Here is a 12906-nt window from a genome sequence, read left to right on the forward strand (position 1 = left end):
TGAGAAGAGAACAAACATCACACAGGCAGAGGTAAGTGAATTTTTTTTTTTCTTTAACATATCTGTTCTTAGAATGGGTGTATTTTTAAAACTGTTTTAAAACTCATGGATTCATCCTGGTTAGTGTCTTTGTTTACATTATTGTGCCATATTCAGTAACACAGCCTTTTAAGAACTCTTGCTTGCAAACCAGAGCTGTGTAAAGCTGGGTTGTGTCTCAGCTCTTCCAGCTCTTCTTTCTCTGGAAAGGCAAATTTCCCCTCTGCCCTGCTGCCATGCCCCAGCAGATCATAGCAAACCTGGCCCAAGTTCACTCTGCCAGGTCACCTCATTGAGCATTACTCTGGGTCTGCAAATCACTGTTGGTCTACAAAAGCATTGCAATCTCCTCTCTTCTTCCTTTCATTTGCCAAGCCCACAGCAGGCTGCACATTGATGTTGTTTGCACAATACTTAGAAGTCAGCTCCTCCAATCTTGTTTTGTAACTGCCCCTTGCATAGCTCCTGCAGTTTCTTGATCTCTTTCTCCTTCACCCACTGCTCAGAGAAGAGGGCAGCACTTTAAATAGCAGCAGGAGGTATTGATTGTTTCAATTTTGGACTCAAATACAGACTTACAAAGATTTACTGAGACGAGAATCAACTACCTACCTATCCTACAGTGTTTATAAATAACTTTCTTTTTCAAAAGAAAACAATATTTTACTTATAAATGTTATCATTCCATCCATCACGATAAGATAAGGTATTAAGAGTGGCCATACTTGTGTGAAAATGGTTTTCTTAAGAGCTGTCTGAAATGTTCGTTGAAGAAAGAGATCTGATTAAAATTCAGACTATATGCCAGTCAAAGTACTCAGGGAAAAAGGCTTGTTTTAGCAAATGTTTAAGAAAAGGCAACATTGTTATGACCAAATACAACTAGAAATTAATTAGATGAGAAAAAATAAAGCTCGCCTACACACAGCTTTTTAAAAACTTTTTTCTTAGGAATGTGATACAGTGCTTATGTTTGTAAAAGCTAGCTATGTGTGTGACCTTATGGAGGTTTATTATCCTTTCTGTACAGACATAGTTAATGTCTGAATAATAGGGACACCAATTTAACTGCTTTTATTTTATTTAACAAAACTTACCCTACTTTAGCACTGGAACATAGCCCAGTTAGTTTTTGCTAACTATACACTGGAATATTTACACTGTTGTTGTTCTCTGTGTAATTTTACTACCATCATTTTGGAATAACTTATCTTTTGTACATAGATGTGATTTTGGAGCCATTAAAACTGTAACTATGTCTAAATATACCACTTATATCAGGCCAAGTTAAAGTTGAGTGATTGGTTGTTGAAATTATTCTTTTAGGAGTAAAAGAAGACCTTTAAAAAGTGCAGGTGGAGGACTCTTCCATTTATTTATGTAAAAATATATTTATTAGTAATTTCAATACTACTTCACATGTAATCTTTCATTACACTGTATTTAATTGAGGTATTGGTTAATGTATATCTTGCAACTCAATGTATGTGAATATTTGTATATGTATGAGAATCAGTTACATATACTGTTAAAACCACAGGCTATCTTAATTTATGCTTAATGATATATATTTAGCATGAAGGATAATTTTCAGTAGTATTGGATCTGTTTTGCCTGGGAGCCATAAGCTTGTCCATTAAACATATACTTTTTCTACCTAATCTTAGCTTTCCCAGTATTCTTGAAAGCCCAGGAGCTGGCATCAGCTTTATACAATATCGTTGCCTTAGAAATTTCTCTGGCTTGCTTGTGCACCCTTTGAAAGCAGCTGTTGGGCAGACCTGGAGCTGCCAGGACCAGAAGACTCTCCCCATGGCTGTCTCTCACTGCCTCTCTCTGTTTGTCCCTCTGCAGTCCCAGAGTGCCTCTCCCAAGCAAAGGAAGCAGAGCGTCTTCACCCCACCTGCCCTGAAAGGTACTGTGCAGGTACTGTCCTGGCCCCGGAAGGGGGATGCCCCTCGCTCTGCCCCGGGGCACCAGCAGCGGCTCTGTGCCCCTCAGTGACACCCACCTGTAGGCTTCCTGCTGTAGGGCGCTCCAGCAATGGATATTCTCACACCTCAAAGTAACTATCTGCCACTGGCTATCTGCTGGTACTGACCATCTATTTATCCTCACTACAGAATCTTGCGGTAGTGGCATTTTTTTTTTCTTTTCCCTAAAAAAGACTTTTTTTTTTTTTTTCAAAGTCTTGATGCTGCTATTTATTTGATGTAACAGGTAATTCAATGTCAAACTTTGAAGAGAACATGAATACATGCTGACCCCATGCAGATTTCTGTTCCTTATTTTAACTGCTCCTGCGTATTCTGCCTCCCTTTCCAGGCAGCTGTGAAAAGGAGAATAGCCAAAATTGTGTGCTAGGTATCAGATCATAGGATGTGGAAGCCTTTCTTGTGAAGATAAAGAGAAATGAGGAGTCTTGGTAAATGTTTAAAGAGCTTACATGCTTTGTAGGAATGAACATAAAGGCAGTAGGAATATTAGCTGTGACCAGAACAACTACCTGTAGGCCTTGTTTGACCTGATGGTGCTTGCAGTGAAGCAAGATCTAGCCTCCCTGACTGACACTCATCAGTGCAGGATTATTTCCAGATTGCAGAATAAAGGCTATACTGGCAGGTGTCTCTTGATAGATCATGAATATCCCAATTTTCATTCCTTCTGCTTAACACAAAATTCATTACCTGGCAAAAAAGGTAGGTAATTTACCATATCAGCCCATTCTACCTATCTCATTCTGTAGCTTGAGTTCACTAGTACTTTTCTTAGCAACAGTAAAAACATGTCAGGTGCTGCACAAGATTTACTATCAGTTTGTCAAAATAAGCTAAAGTTCGAGTATTGGATATTAGAATAATCTTACTAGAGTCCATTGTAATAATTTGTGGCAGGAAGAAGCTTTGCGAGGGGTAGTGTTAACACCTCTTGATCTCACTGCTGTATCATTTTGCTGTACAAACACAAACTAATACTGTGCAGACTAAGTGCTCTGTAAAACTAGTCCTTATATTTCCTCCCAAGGACTACAGCTTACTCAATGTTACCTTTAATACCCTGCTGAGACCTGGGAAAGTACCTGGTATAGTTTGCTTCTACATCAACTTAAATCCCAGGGGACAGTAGAAAAGTATGTGATTCAACATAGATCACAACTCATGAATCTTGTAAAAAAAAAAATGTAAAGCACAAAAGGCCTCTCCTTGATACCTTGTCACTCTAAACTGCACAGTATTCCCAGGTACAAAGTTGGCCACCAGGAAGTTGATAAATCTTCCTGTAAACCAGCTGGATTGCTCCAGATTTACCATGCTGTGACTGTCATAAATACTAAACTTTTTATTTTAAAATTACTTGAAGTAGAAAATTCATTATTCCTTCCTCTTTGTTGTGAAAATATGAATGCTATTTTGTTTAGATTAAGACATTAGGAGGCAAACGCAGCAATATGAAATACGCAATGCTATGAAAGCGTTCCTGAGAAATACAGAGTTTTGGTAACAATTTAAATTATTCTATTTTTATAGCAGTTGAAGATAGCAATATTCAGCAGTATTTTTGGAATAACAAACTTCACAATTGCACACTATTCCCACAACTTTGCATCCGTTCGTTTCCTGTAGGCTGCTGCTTCTGTATCCATTCATTTCCTGTAGGCTGTTTCTCCCTCAGTATGTTCACAATATGGTATTTAATATACAGTGAAGAATGAGGTCCTGGATGCTGAAATATTCCCCTTTACACCCTCTTTGGCTGCTGCATAACCTCTGGGGCTGTTTTCAGTGGAAGGTGGGATCAGCTGTAATTTGGTACCTTACATTCGAAGAAGGAGATAATAAATCTTTGATCTGCCTGGAGCAGAGAGGTGGTCAAGGGATGCTGTGAGGAGAGTCCTGCTTCAAATATCCAAGTAGCTCTTGAGATTATCGTTTCTTCTTTGAACTGAAAATATTTTTGCTGTGCTTCTTGCAAGTTCCTTGAAATAATTACAAAACTGTGGAAGAGAAAGGCTGCTGGTTTCATGAATTCATGGCTAAGCAAGAGGGAGAGAGCAAGAGTAGATGGAAATGTTTGTTGTGATTACAAACAAAATAGGAAATTGTTAACATGGTTAAAAGGAGCCAAAGCAATATCAGATAATAGTGATGGCTGGTTGCGGTACCAGGACTATAGCACATGTTACATGGAATATGCAAATACATGAAAATATATGAAATAAATTAAAATTATGCCAAGGTTCTATGTCATGGTAAATAGATGAGGATCAGCTTCTTAGTTGAATGTGGGCATATTTTTTTTCCCTTCTGCCATAGCAGTCACCTAAACTGAAAGACAACATTATTATTGGTCAAACATTACCCCCAAATATTTTGTTCGCATCTTTAAAATGGCTTACTCTGTCTCAAGGTGGGTCTGTAGTTGCTGCCACAAACTGTGGTAAAACTGTATGTCTGCAGAGCCAGTGTCATGTTATGGTGCAACAGACAGTTCTTATTACTATATATTTGTGTGTAGTTTGGCTCCTGCTTTTATTTTCCGAAATGAAAATGCACCAGAGTCCCTACAGACAGAGCAAATAGCTGATTCATCTCAGAACATTGTTTTTACTGGAATACAGTGTGCTGGAAAAATCAATGTGAGAGCTATTGATTTGAGAGGTAATCTGGATAGCAAATCAGACACCAAACTCAAAAACAGCTCAGTACAGTGGTCTTGTTAGTACTGTATTAACAAACCTAATGGAAGCCAGAGAGGTTTTTCATTTTGCTTTCACAAATATTTATTTTTCTAACCCTGATACACCATGTACTACACCTGCTACACTGTGTTAAGTCCGTACTCTTACTTAGCAGGCAATGTTGGTTAAAGTCAGTAGCTGAAGACTGAACCAAATTAACCCATCAAATTTTCACTATGTTGTGATTTACTACTTGTCACGTGTTTTTGCTAGGTATAGTAGCACTCATAACTGAGGATTCATCACCTCTATTTCCCCTGTTTGTTTCACTTTTTTCTTCTGTTACACTTGAGCTTTTATGTATGAACTTCAAGTTGTCTCAGCCTTTTACAGCTTCCAATGCTCTAAAACACTGATTTTGAATCTCTGTCACTTCCATTTTAAGCTCTTCTTTTGAGTGTGTGGAGATTGGCTTGAATCTGCCTATGAAAAACACCATAATAACAACCAGAGGAAGTTTTCACAGTTTGAAGAGTCACCAGTTTTACCTAGGGCAAACTTTTCCAGTTAATTCTCATTGTGTAAAGCCTGTTTCTCCTATTTACTAATCTGTTTCTCATTCTGTATGACAAAACCAAGAAGAATCCTTAGGTTCTTTTCCTCTGTATCAGTGTAGCTAACTAGTTTAGCACAAATACCTATCCACCCACCCAACTGCAAATAGCAACTTAGAGGTATTTTCGTTACTCTGATTGATGGATTAGAGAAGCCCCTGAAAGACTTGCTGGATCTCACTCTTTTCCCCTCACACTTGCCAGAGAAGTCTAAAATGGGATGATAACCCTCCAGGTAGAGAGGGAACAAGTGGAAGGCAGCTTAGACTGTTAAGGTAGAAGTAGATGGCACTTATCCCACGTAATGGTGCTTGCTTTGTGACTCATTACCACCTGAAAATCAAAAGGGAACATTTGAGTCTCAAAGCTACAACTGCAACTTTCCATCCCAAGGCACACTTTGTATCGAGGCAGGTTTCCTTTCACCTAGGTAGTCACTTTTTGGTTTTTTTTTTTTGATATCTCAGTTCGTCCTTGAAAGGAAATGCAGACTGAAGTGACTAGAAACAAGGTTTACAAAGGCCAAGAGAAGAAAGCCTGAGCTGTTCCCAAACCTGCATTGCTCCCTAGAGCTCTCAAGTCTCCACATTATCTACCAGCTATTGCTATTAATACTAACAGCTATTTAAATACCATCAAGGTCTCCCACTGTGAAGGAAGTACACATTCCCGAGTGGTTTGAAGTTTTCATTAACAGTGAGTCTACTGGTGTGGGTGTGCTAGAGGTCAGGGAAATAAGAAACCTTCACTCATCCTAGTTCACCCTGCAGGAGGCTATCTAGATCAGCATCAGACCCTACTAATTTCAGCGGGTTTAAAAGTTCTTGCAGCTTTCTGTGTTCAGTGGACCACCTTTGCAATTATCTGTCATCAAACCATAAAGTCTTTCTCCACAGAGGTGAAAGGTACATTTCACTCTCAGCCTTTTGGGAAATAAATCCTTTAAATTCTCCTCTTAATGCATTTTTCTTTGCACAGAAACAAAGACTTTTTCTTGAGCTAGGCCCCAGCTACGACATTTGAAATGGGATTAAATCTGGGTTGTTATAATTCTAAGGAACATTCAAAGACATCACTTTGGTTTGACTCATTAAAACAATCAGGAGTCCCTGTCTGCTCCCAAAGTGTTCAGACCCAGGGACCTCATATATGCATAATTCTAGTATTTACAATGAGAGCTGATATTAAATGAGCTCCTTCTAGCTTCTGCCATGAATTTCAGATGCTCAGCTTGTTTAGTGCCTGCTTGTTCTTCTCTCCAATGGAAATAACATGCAGAATAAATGATTAAAATCATGATGTCCCTCCTGAAATACGTAATTTATTAGAAGCAATTAGTACAGTATGTGGCCCTCATCCAAATTTGTAACCCCTTAGGCCAGCTTGATGATGTCTGATGCATCTCATTACTTTCTGACTGAAGGTTAACAAGGAACACAGATAGAGTCTGGAGACTTAAAGGATTATTGCTAGTGTGGTAAGCACTGAGTTTGGAGCCCATGAGAATTGTCATGGAACAAAAATCTCAGGCTAAATTTACTTCTAGTGGCAAAGGAATAAAGTTTGTAAGTCTTGTGCAGTGACTACAGAAAATTGTATCATTTTACAGGCTGCCCTCTTCTATGACAAACACTGTGAAGAGCTTCTAGAGTTAACTAAACACATCCTCATAAGAACAGGAAACATACTAGAAAGAAAAATACTGCGTCTGTGTGATTTCTGCTTTGTGTACTGGCTTAATTGAATTTTAAATTTTAATAATTTAAATTAATATTAGCGACAATATAACACATCTTACATAATTTTCTGGACATCAAACCCAGGTTGGTGAAAATTCGCAGACTGAACTGGTGCTTATTCAGACTTTCCTATGTGAGTAAATCACTAGCTCAGGGTATTACTTTTTCCCAGTCTCTCCAATGATGTCCCTTTTTCAATAGCATGATCATGCTGCATGTGTGCCACAAGGCCAGAACGAGCGAAGGAGAAGTTTTTCAACTATCCTCTCAGTCCTGAGTGTGTATTTCAGACCTCCCGATTTTTCCAGTGGACTGAAGGGCTGTCATAAATGCTGGGCAGATGGCTGAAGCTGCTCCACAAAAGCAGGCACAATCCAGTAGCTGATCCCCAAGGTCAGGGCCAAGTCCAGGGACAACTAACATCACTTAGCAGAGCTGCAGTGTTCTTGGAGTAGCACCTTTCCTTTGGCTTGGTGACAGTCATTCTTCATTCTGTTCCTTTTAGTTTGAAGATCTATCTCAATATGTTGTTTCTTTGGTTGTGAGGTAAAGATTTGCCTCCCTATTTGTGTGTATTGCTCTTGCTTGTTCATGTGTTGTGATGTGACACAGGACCTCCTGAAGCACTGGGAAAAGAAAATTCATGCTGCAGTCTTGTGCCACTACATTTTTTTCCTTTTGCCTAACCAGACTACAAAAGGAAGGAGCAGATTTGTTTTCAAAACTACTTCTCTTCACTTATATACCCTTTTTACCCACTTGTTAGTCAGACTGCACCTCAATGCAACCACACCACTTAATGTAGTATGGCCTTGAACAAATTTCCTGGCTGTCTTTTCCAAGATGTTACCTTCCAGTGCTTAGTCTCTTTTTCTGACTCTGTCTCCCCTCCTCTTTCCTTCCTCGGACTTGTACAGTAGTATGATGACGGTAGATACAATTTTAAAAAAAAGAACTAAATTAATTAGTGAATCACTGAGTTGGTCAATATTAGATTGCTGCCATGTCAAGTTCAGTTGGCTTCCACTGTTCTGCTAATGCCCAAAAAAGTTGGCAGGCACTACTGTAGCCTGCATTTAATTTCTTAGTGCTGACAGCTTTGAATACATTTCATTTCACACAGCTGGCAGCTTCTGCTTCAAAATGGCTCTGGCCTTGGCTTCAATAAATACCACAGTACCTTCAGAGGGACTGAGGTGTTCAGTGGAGACTAAGCATAGCATCTGTTCCACAGCAAAACTGGGATGTTTGTGTTATAGCTTGTCATCTGCCACTATTACCTGGCACGTGAAAAGGAAAGGTTGCGCTGAGCACTAATATCATTCCCTAAATTACCGTATGTGGTTTAAGGGTCTGATCCAACAAAGACTGAAGTCTAGGGCAGTATTTCCACTGACTTCACTCACTTCAGCGTGAAGTCCACATATCTGATAGCTCTTTCTGATCTTCATACAATGAATGCGAAACTGGCTTCTCCCTAAGAGTATGACTTAGTTTTATGACAGAAAGATAATTTTAAAAATGTCTGTGAAACAGTATTTATTACTCAAAAATAGCATTATTAGGCATTGCTGTACTAAATATAGAGTAGGTCAAACTTCATAGTATTATTAATTGCTTCTAAGCAGTAACAGATGACATTAAAAAGTCAACCATTTAAGAGATAATAACGTAAAATATTGTAGAAAGAGAATGTGGGAGACTTAGTACTTATTTGAAAATATAAAGTATAAAGCCTAAGAAGGATAATGTGTTGTTGTGGTTACTTTCTGTCACAAGGCATATTTATAGTGAAATTCCAAAGATTTTGGCAGTGTTGTGCTCTGAATTGAAACAGATTTTGAAGAAAAGATAATATTTTTGTAGGATAAGATGTGAAGTTCTTCTGAAGCCAGTCACTTGGCCGGGCATTACATTTCATTTCCTGGCTTTAGCTGTATGTTCTACATGGGAGGTTAGCAACTGAGCCACACAGCAGATACTGACTCCAGCAAATCCTATTGTAATAACTAATAATTGTCCCTTTGTTTCTTCTCAAATATTTGAAATCCTTAATTTGATCCCAAGCAAAATGATGGAATGAAGACCTAGATTACATGTTGTTGCTTCTGTTCAGCGTTTGATATCTGGGCTTTTGGACAAGAGCTGGAGGATCGTTTGTACAGCATGGGCAAGTGTATCTCTCAGGTCCTCACCCCTCCCCAGCTCTGTGCCACAAATTGACCCTACTGGGAAAGCACACTTATCCTAGGGCCAGCCTGTGGGGACACAGTGCAGGGCCTTGCTCAGGTTATATTGGGGTCTTCTATCTATCTGGAGATAGATCTAGGTACCGTGCATAAATACAGAAGTACCTACCTAAGTGGTATTTTTCTAAAAAGCCTCCATAATATGTGGGCTCATGTCTCATTTAATTCACCCTTACAAGAAAAGCCTTCTCTGCCTTTGTATCTACCTGTGTATTTCTACAGTTCCTCTAAGTCTGTTAATGCCTCCTCTCCACAAAGTAAGATTTAATGTCTAAAAATATCCACCTCCAAAAGGCAAAGCTGTTAAAAGACACAAAACAGGTAATCCCAACATTAATAATGAATTGGTACAGCAAGCCTTGAGCAATGCCTGAGACAGCACAATCATCCCCTGACCTTCCAGCTGAGACTCCATCAGTTGTGCTGGTCCTTGTGAGCAAGTGCAAGTAGGTACCAGCTCACAGCCCATCAGCAGAGCTCCCACCAGCCTCATACACTTTGCATGCTACCAGGGCTGGGAGGTTTGAAAATTGCAGTGATTACCTTGAGACAAGCTCCTGCCCACAGGCTGCTCTTCCAGGGGCAGTAGCTTATCCTTAGTTATTTTACTTTCTATCAATAGGTTTCACTCTGACCTGAGTAAATGTCCAAGTAGTATGTTAGCTTTGTAATATCTCTGTCTCTGAACAATGTGGTCTTTATTTCTGCAGTTAAGCTAAAAGAAACCTTGCTTTTGATTCTTAGGGACCATTTGTGTTGGGTTTCTTGTGGTGGGGATGTTCTTTGTTTTGTTGGTTTTGTTTGCTTTTTTGTTTGTTTGTGTTTTGTTTTTTTATATATATATTTGTTTTCCTTTTGAAATGGATTCCTATTAGTCTGAATTTATTGAAAAGCAAAAATTTTATGAAGGCAGCCATGTGGTTCTCCTTCCCTCCACAATTCTCTCTTCTTTCACCCCTTGGGATGTAACATTGCCCAGTTTAGCAGGAACACACAGTTCCCAAAACCATCCACCAGAGCTTTGGCATGGAGACAAGAACGTGAACAGCCTGAAGATTTCAACCACATCCTTTCAGACCCGCAGCTAAAGACTGAACACTCGCATGAGTTATGCGTGTGAATGTGACCAGAAAAACACAGGAAATACTGCAGCAAGCACGTGGGGCTGAAAAGGGATTCATTTTCCTGTGAGCTGCACTGCTCAGAAGGATGTTGTTTAAAAAACTCTCATCTGCTGTAGCTGCTAGTTCTTCTTGAAATAGTGGGAGGATGTTTCAGGTTTTTCAGTGCTCATCCAACCTATGAACCAATGTTACTGTTTGGGTCTTTTATAGCCAGAGTAGACTGTCAGCAGGCTCTGAGCAATCTACAGAGTAACTATTTTGTTTCAATGCATTTAAAGGAATTATGGGATATCATGACTGCTTAGAAGCAAAAACTAAATCTAAAATGTTTGCTGTGATTCTCACAGCTCAGGGTGAACCTTTACTGCATGTGTAGCAGACACATGTAAGCATGTGTCTGGAAATGGTGCAGATTCATGGGCTACTCTCAGCAACGACAGCTTTCCAGGTGACAGGGACACAGGACATATCAGGGTTCCATCTGTACCTGGAGAGCAGCTGGTAAGGCATTGGAAACCTATGTACATCTGCACAGCTCAGCGGAGACCGTGTCCCATTTGAGACATTAGACTCAAGAAAGATGAATCCAGTTAAACGGAAAGCAGTCGAGACTGGAGGCGGTGGAACACCTGAAGAGCTGAAGACAGTGAAACACAGCTGAAGAGAGGGCTGATCGACGGGAGGTGGCAGAGCAAGTGGTTGCTTGTATCCCAGAATACCAGAGTGCCCCCAGGCTAGCCTTCCCCTCCAGAGGCAAAGGAAGGCAGCAGGGTTTTCCGTCATTTTCAGGGATGAGGAGAAATTATGTAAATTCAGCTTTCAATCTTATTGCAATCCCCAAGAAAGCTGTTATTTTTTAAAAAGTCAGTGGGATTTTTGGCATGCAAGCTCCCCCTGGTGACAAGTGGGTGTAGTTCCTTTCCACCAGTTCTGGTTAATTACTAAATGGGAAGAAAGTTTCCTGCAGAAAGAAAGGAATTATGTTAAAGTCTGACTGCAATTTATTATTTCCAGCTAAAATCTGTAAGGTTATTGCTACATTCCACCTGCATGCCAGCGATTTCTCCCAAATCCCTGGAGTGGTTATAGCTTGGCTTTTCTTCAAACTCTTAGTGAGATCAAAAGTAAGACTCGCGTTAAAGCATTTTTACAGAATCTATGACTCTGATACGAATATGCCTAAATCTTTAGGGAAGAGTCTACCTGTTCTGTACTTTGTCTGTATTTTCCACAATGAAATAGAATAAATTGATATTCTTGCTTATGCTTTCCAGAAAAAAAAAAATGGAGAGTAATGCTTGTTTTCAGGCTCTGACTGTTTATATGAATGCCAGATAGTGTGCTGCCATGGTGTAATTACATTCTGGTTGTACTGGATGCTGACTCTGGGGTGTTTTGATGCCTCAGGCAAAACAGAAGAGGTAGGTTTCTCTCAGGCTCAAGTCACTCACATAATAAGGAGCCACTAAAGATTTCTTCTGCCCATGGCAACTGCAAAGTGAAAACAGTTGTAGCTACTGTAATGCAAATAGTTTGTGGTAACTGCATTTTATGTTGAATAATTAATTTCTTAACATTGGGTTTTAATTTGCCAGCAATCACAAAATGCATAAATATCAGAATTTGGTGGGGTTTCAGTTATCGGTAGTCTTAATGAGTTAAAATGAAAATATTTTCAATTCAGAACATTACTAGAGATGTTGAAACAAACTTTTCACTGTTTTCATCTTCTGTTTTCTCCTCTCTCCAAACATCAGTGCAGAGACACTGTCCTAGACTCATTCTGATGTCTAGATGAGGACTTGGGTTTTGATGAATTTGTGTGACAGAGAAGCACCCTGGTTGTCCGTAGGCATTATGAACCAAGTTGGTTTGTGCTTCTTTTAGTGTTCGGAACCCCCCCTATATTAGTGTGCAAAATGCCATAGATCACTAAGGTTTGCTTTGTCTCCCTCGGTTTAAGGGATTTGTACCCTTATTCTGTGAGAATTGCTCCTTGCAGGGAAGTGGTGCTGTTCTCTGTTGCCTTCTGAATTCACTGTGGTGGAGCAGTTTTGCACCATACGTTGTCCAGCATACGTTTCCAATTTGATGTTGTATGGGAAATGGTCACTGTTCCCTGGATGCTGGGGGGGAGGAGTCCCCCTCCACTGGCCAGCATGTGTGAGTGAGGACAGTTCAGCCCCTGGTTAGGACTAACACGGGTACCTGCTCTCTCCCTTCCCTGCTGGCTGCAGCAGCAGGACTTAACAGATCACCAACCATCTCTTATGGGTTAAAGGCAGCAGCCTGTATCTGGGTGGACTTCCCAGCAGGAGCCTTGGCTAGTGCGTAAACAGCACCAGTTGATTTGCTCCTGCTTTCCTGCTGGTTCACTGCGGGTTTGCTGATAAGGCAGCTCAACTCCATAGGGCCAAGCTCCCCATATAACCTGTGCTCCTAGCACCCTTCCAGGCTGCCTGC

The 12906-nt window shown here is 40.1% G+C and overlaps 1 protein-coding gene across 1 annotated transcript in view; it reads left to right on the forward strand.

The window, feature by feature from the left end:
• The window catches only part of PPP1R1C (protein phosphatase 1, regulatory (inhibitor) subunit 1C), a 50918-nt gene that overhangs the window by 21825 nt on the left and 16187 nt on the right, over positions 1-12906 (forward strand). Inside the window, exons 4-5 of the mRNA XM_008945150.1 lie at positions 5-31; positions 1894-1954. Coding sequence (XP_008943398.1) covers positions 5-31; positions 1894-1954 — 88 coding nt within the window. The remainder of the gene's footprint in view (positions 1-4; positions 32-1893; positions 1955-12906) is intronic.

The sequence above is a fragment of the Merops nubicus genome, unplaced genomic scaffold (genome assembly GCF_000691845.1).
Source record: "Merops nubicus isolate BGI_N331 unplaced genomic scaffold, ASM69184v1 scaffold9728, whole genome shotgun sequence".
Taxonomy (NCBI): Eukaryota; Metazoa; Chordata; class Aves; order Coraciiformes; family Meropidae; genus Merops; species Merops nubicus.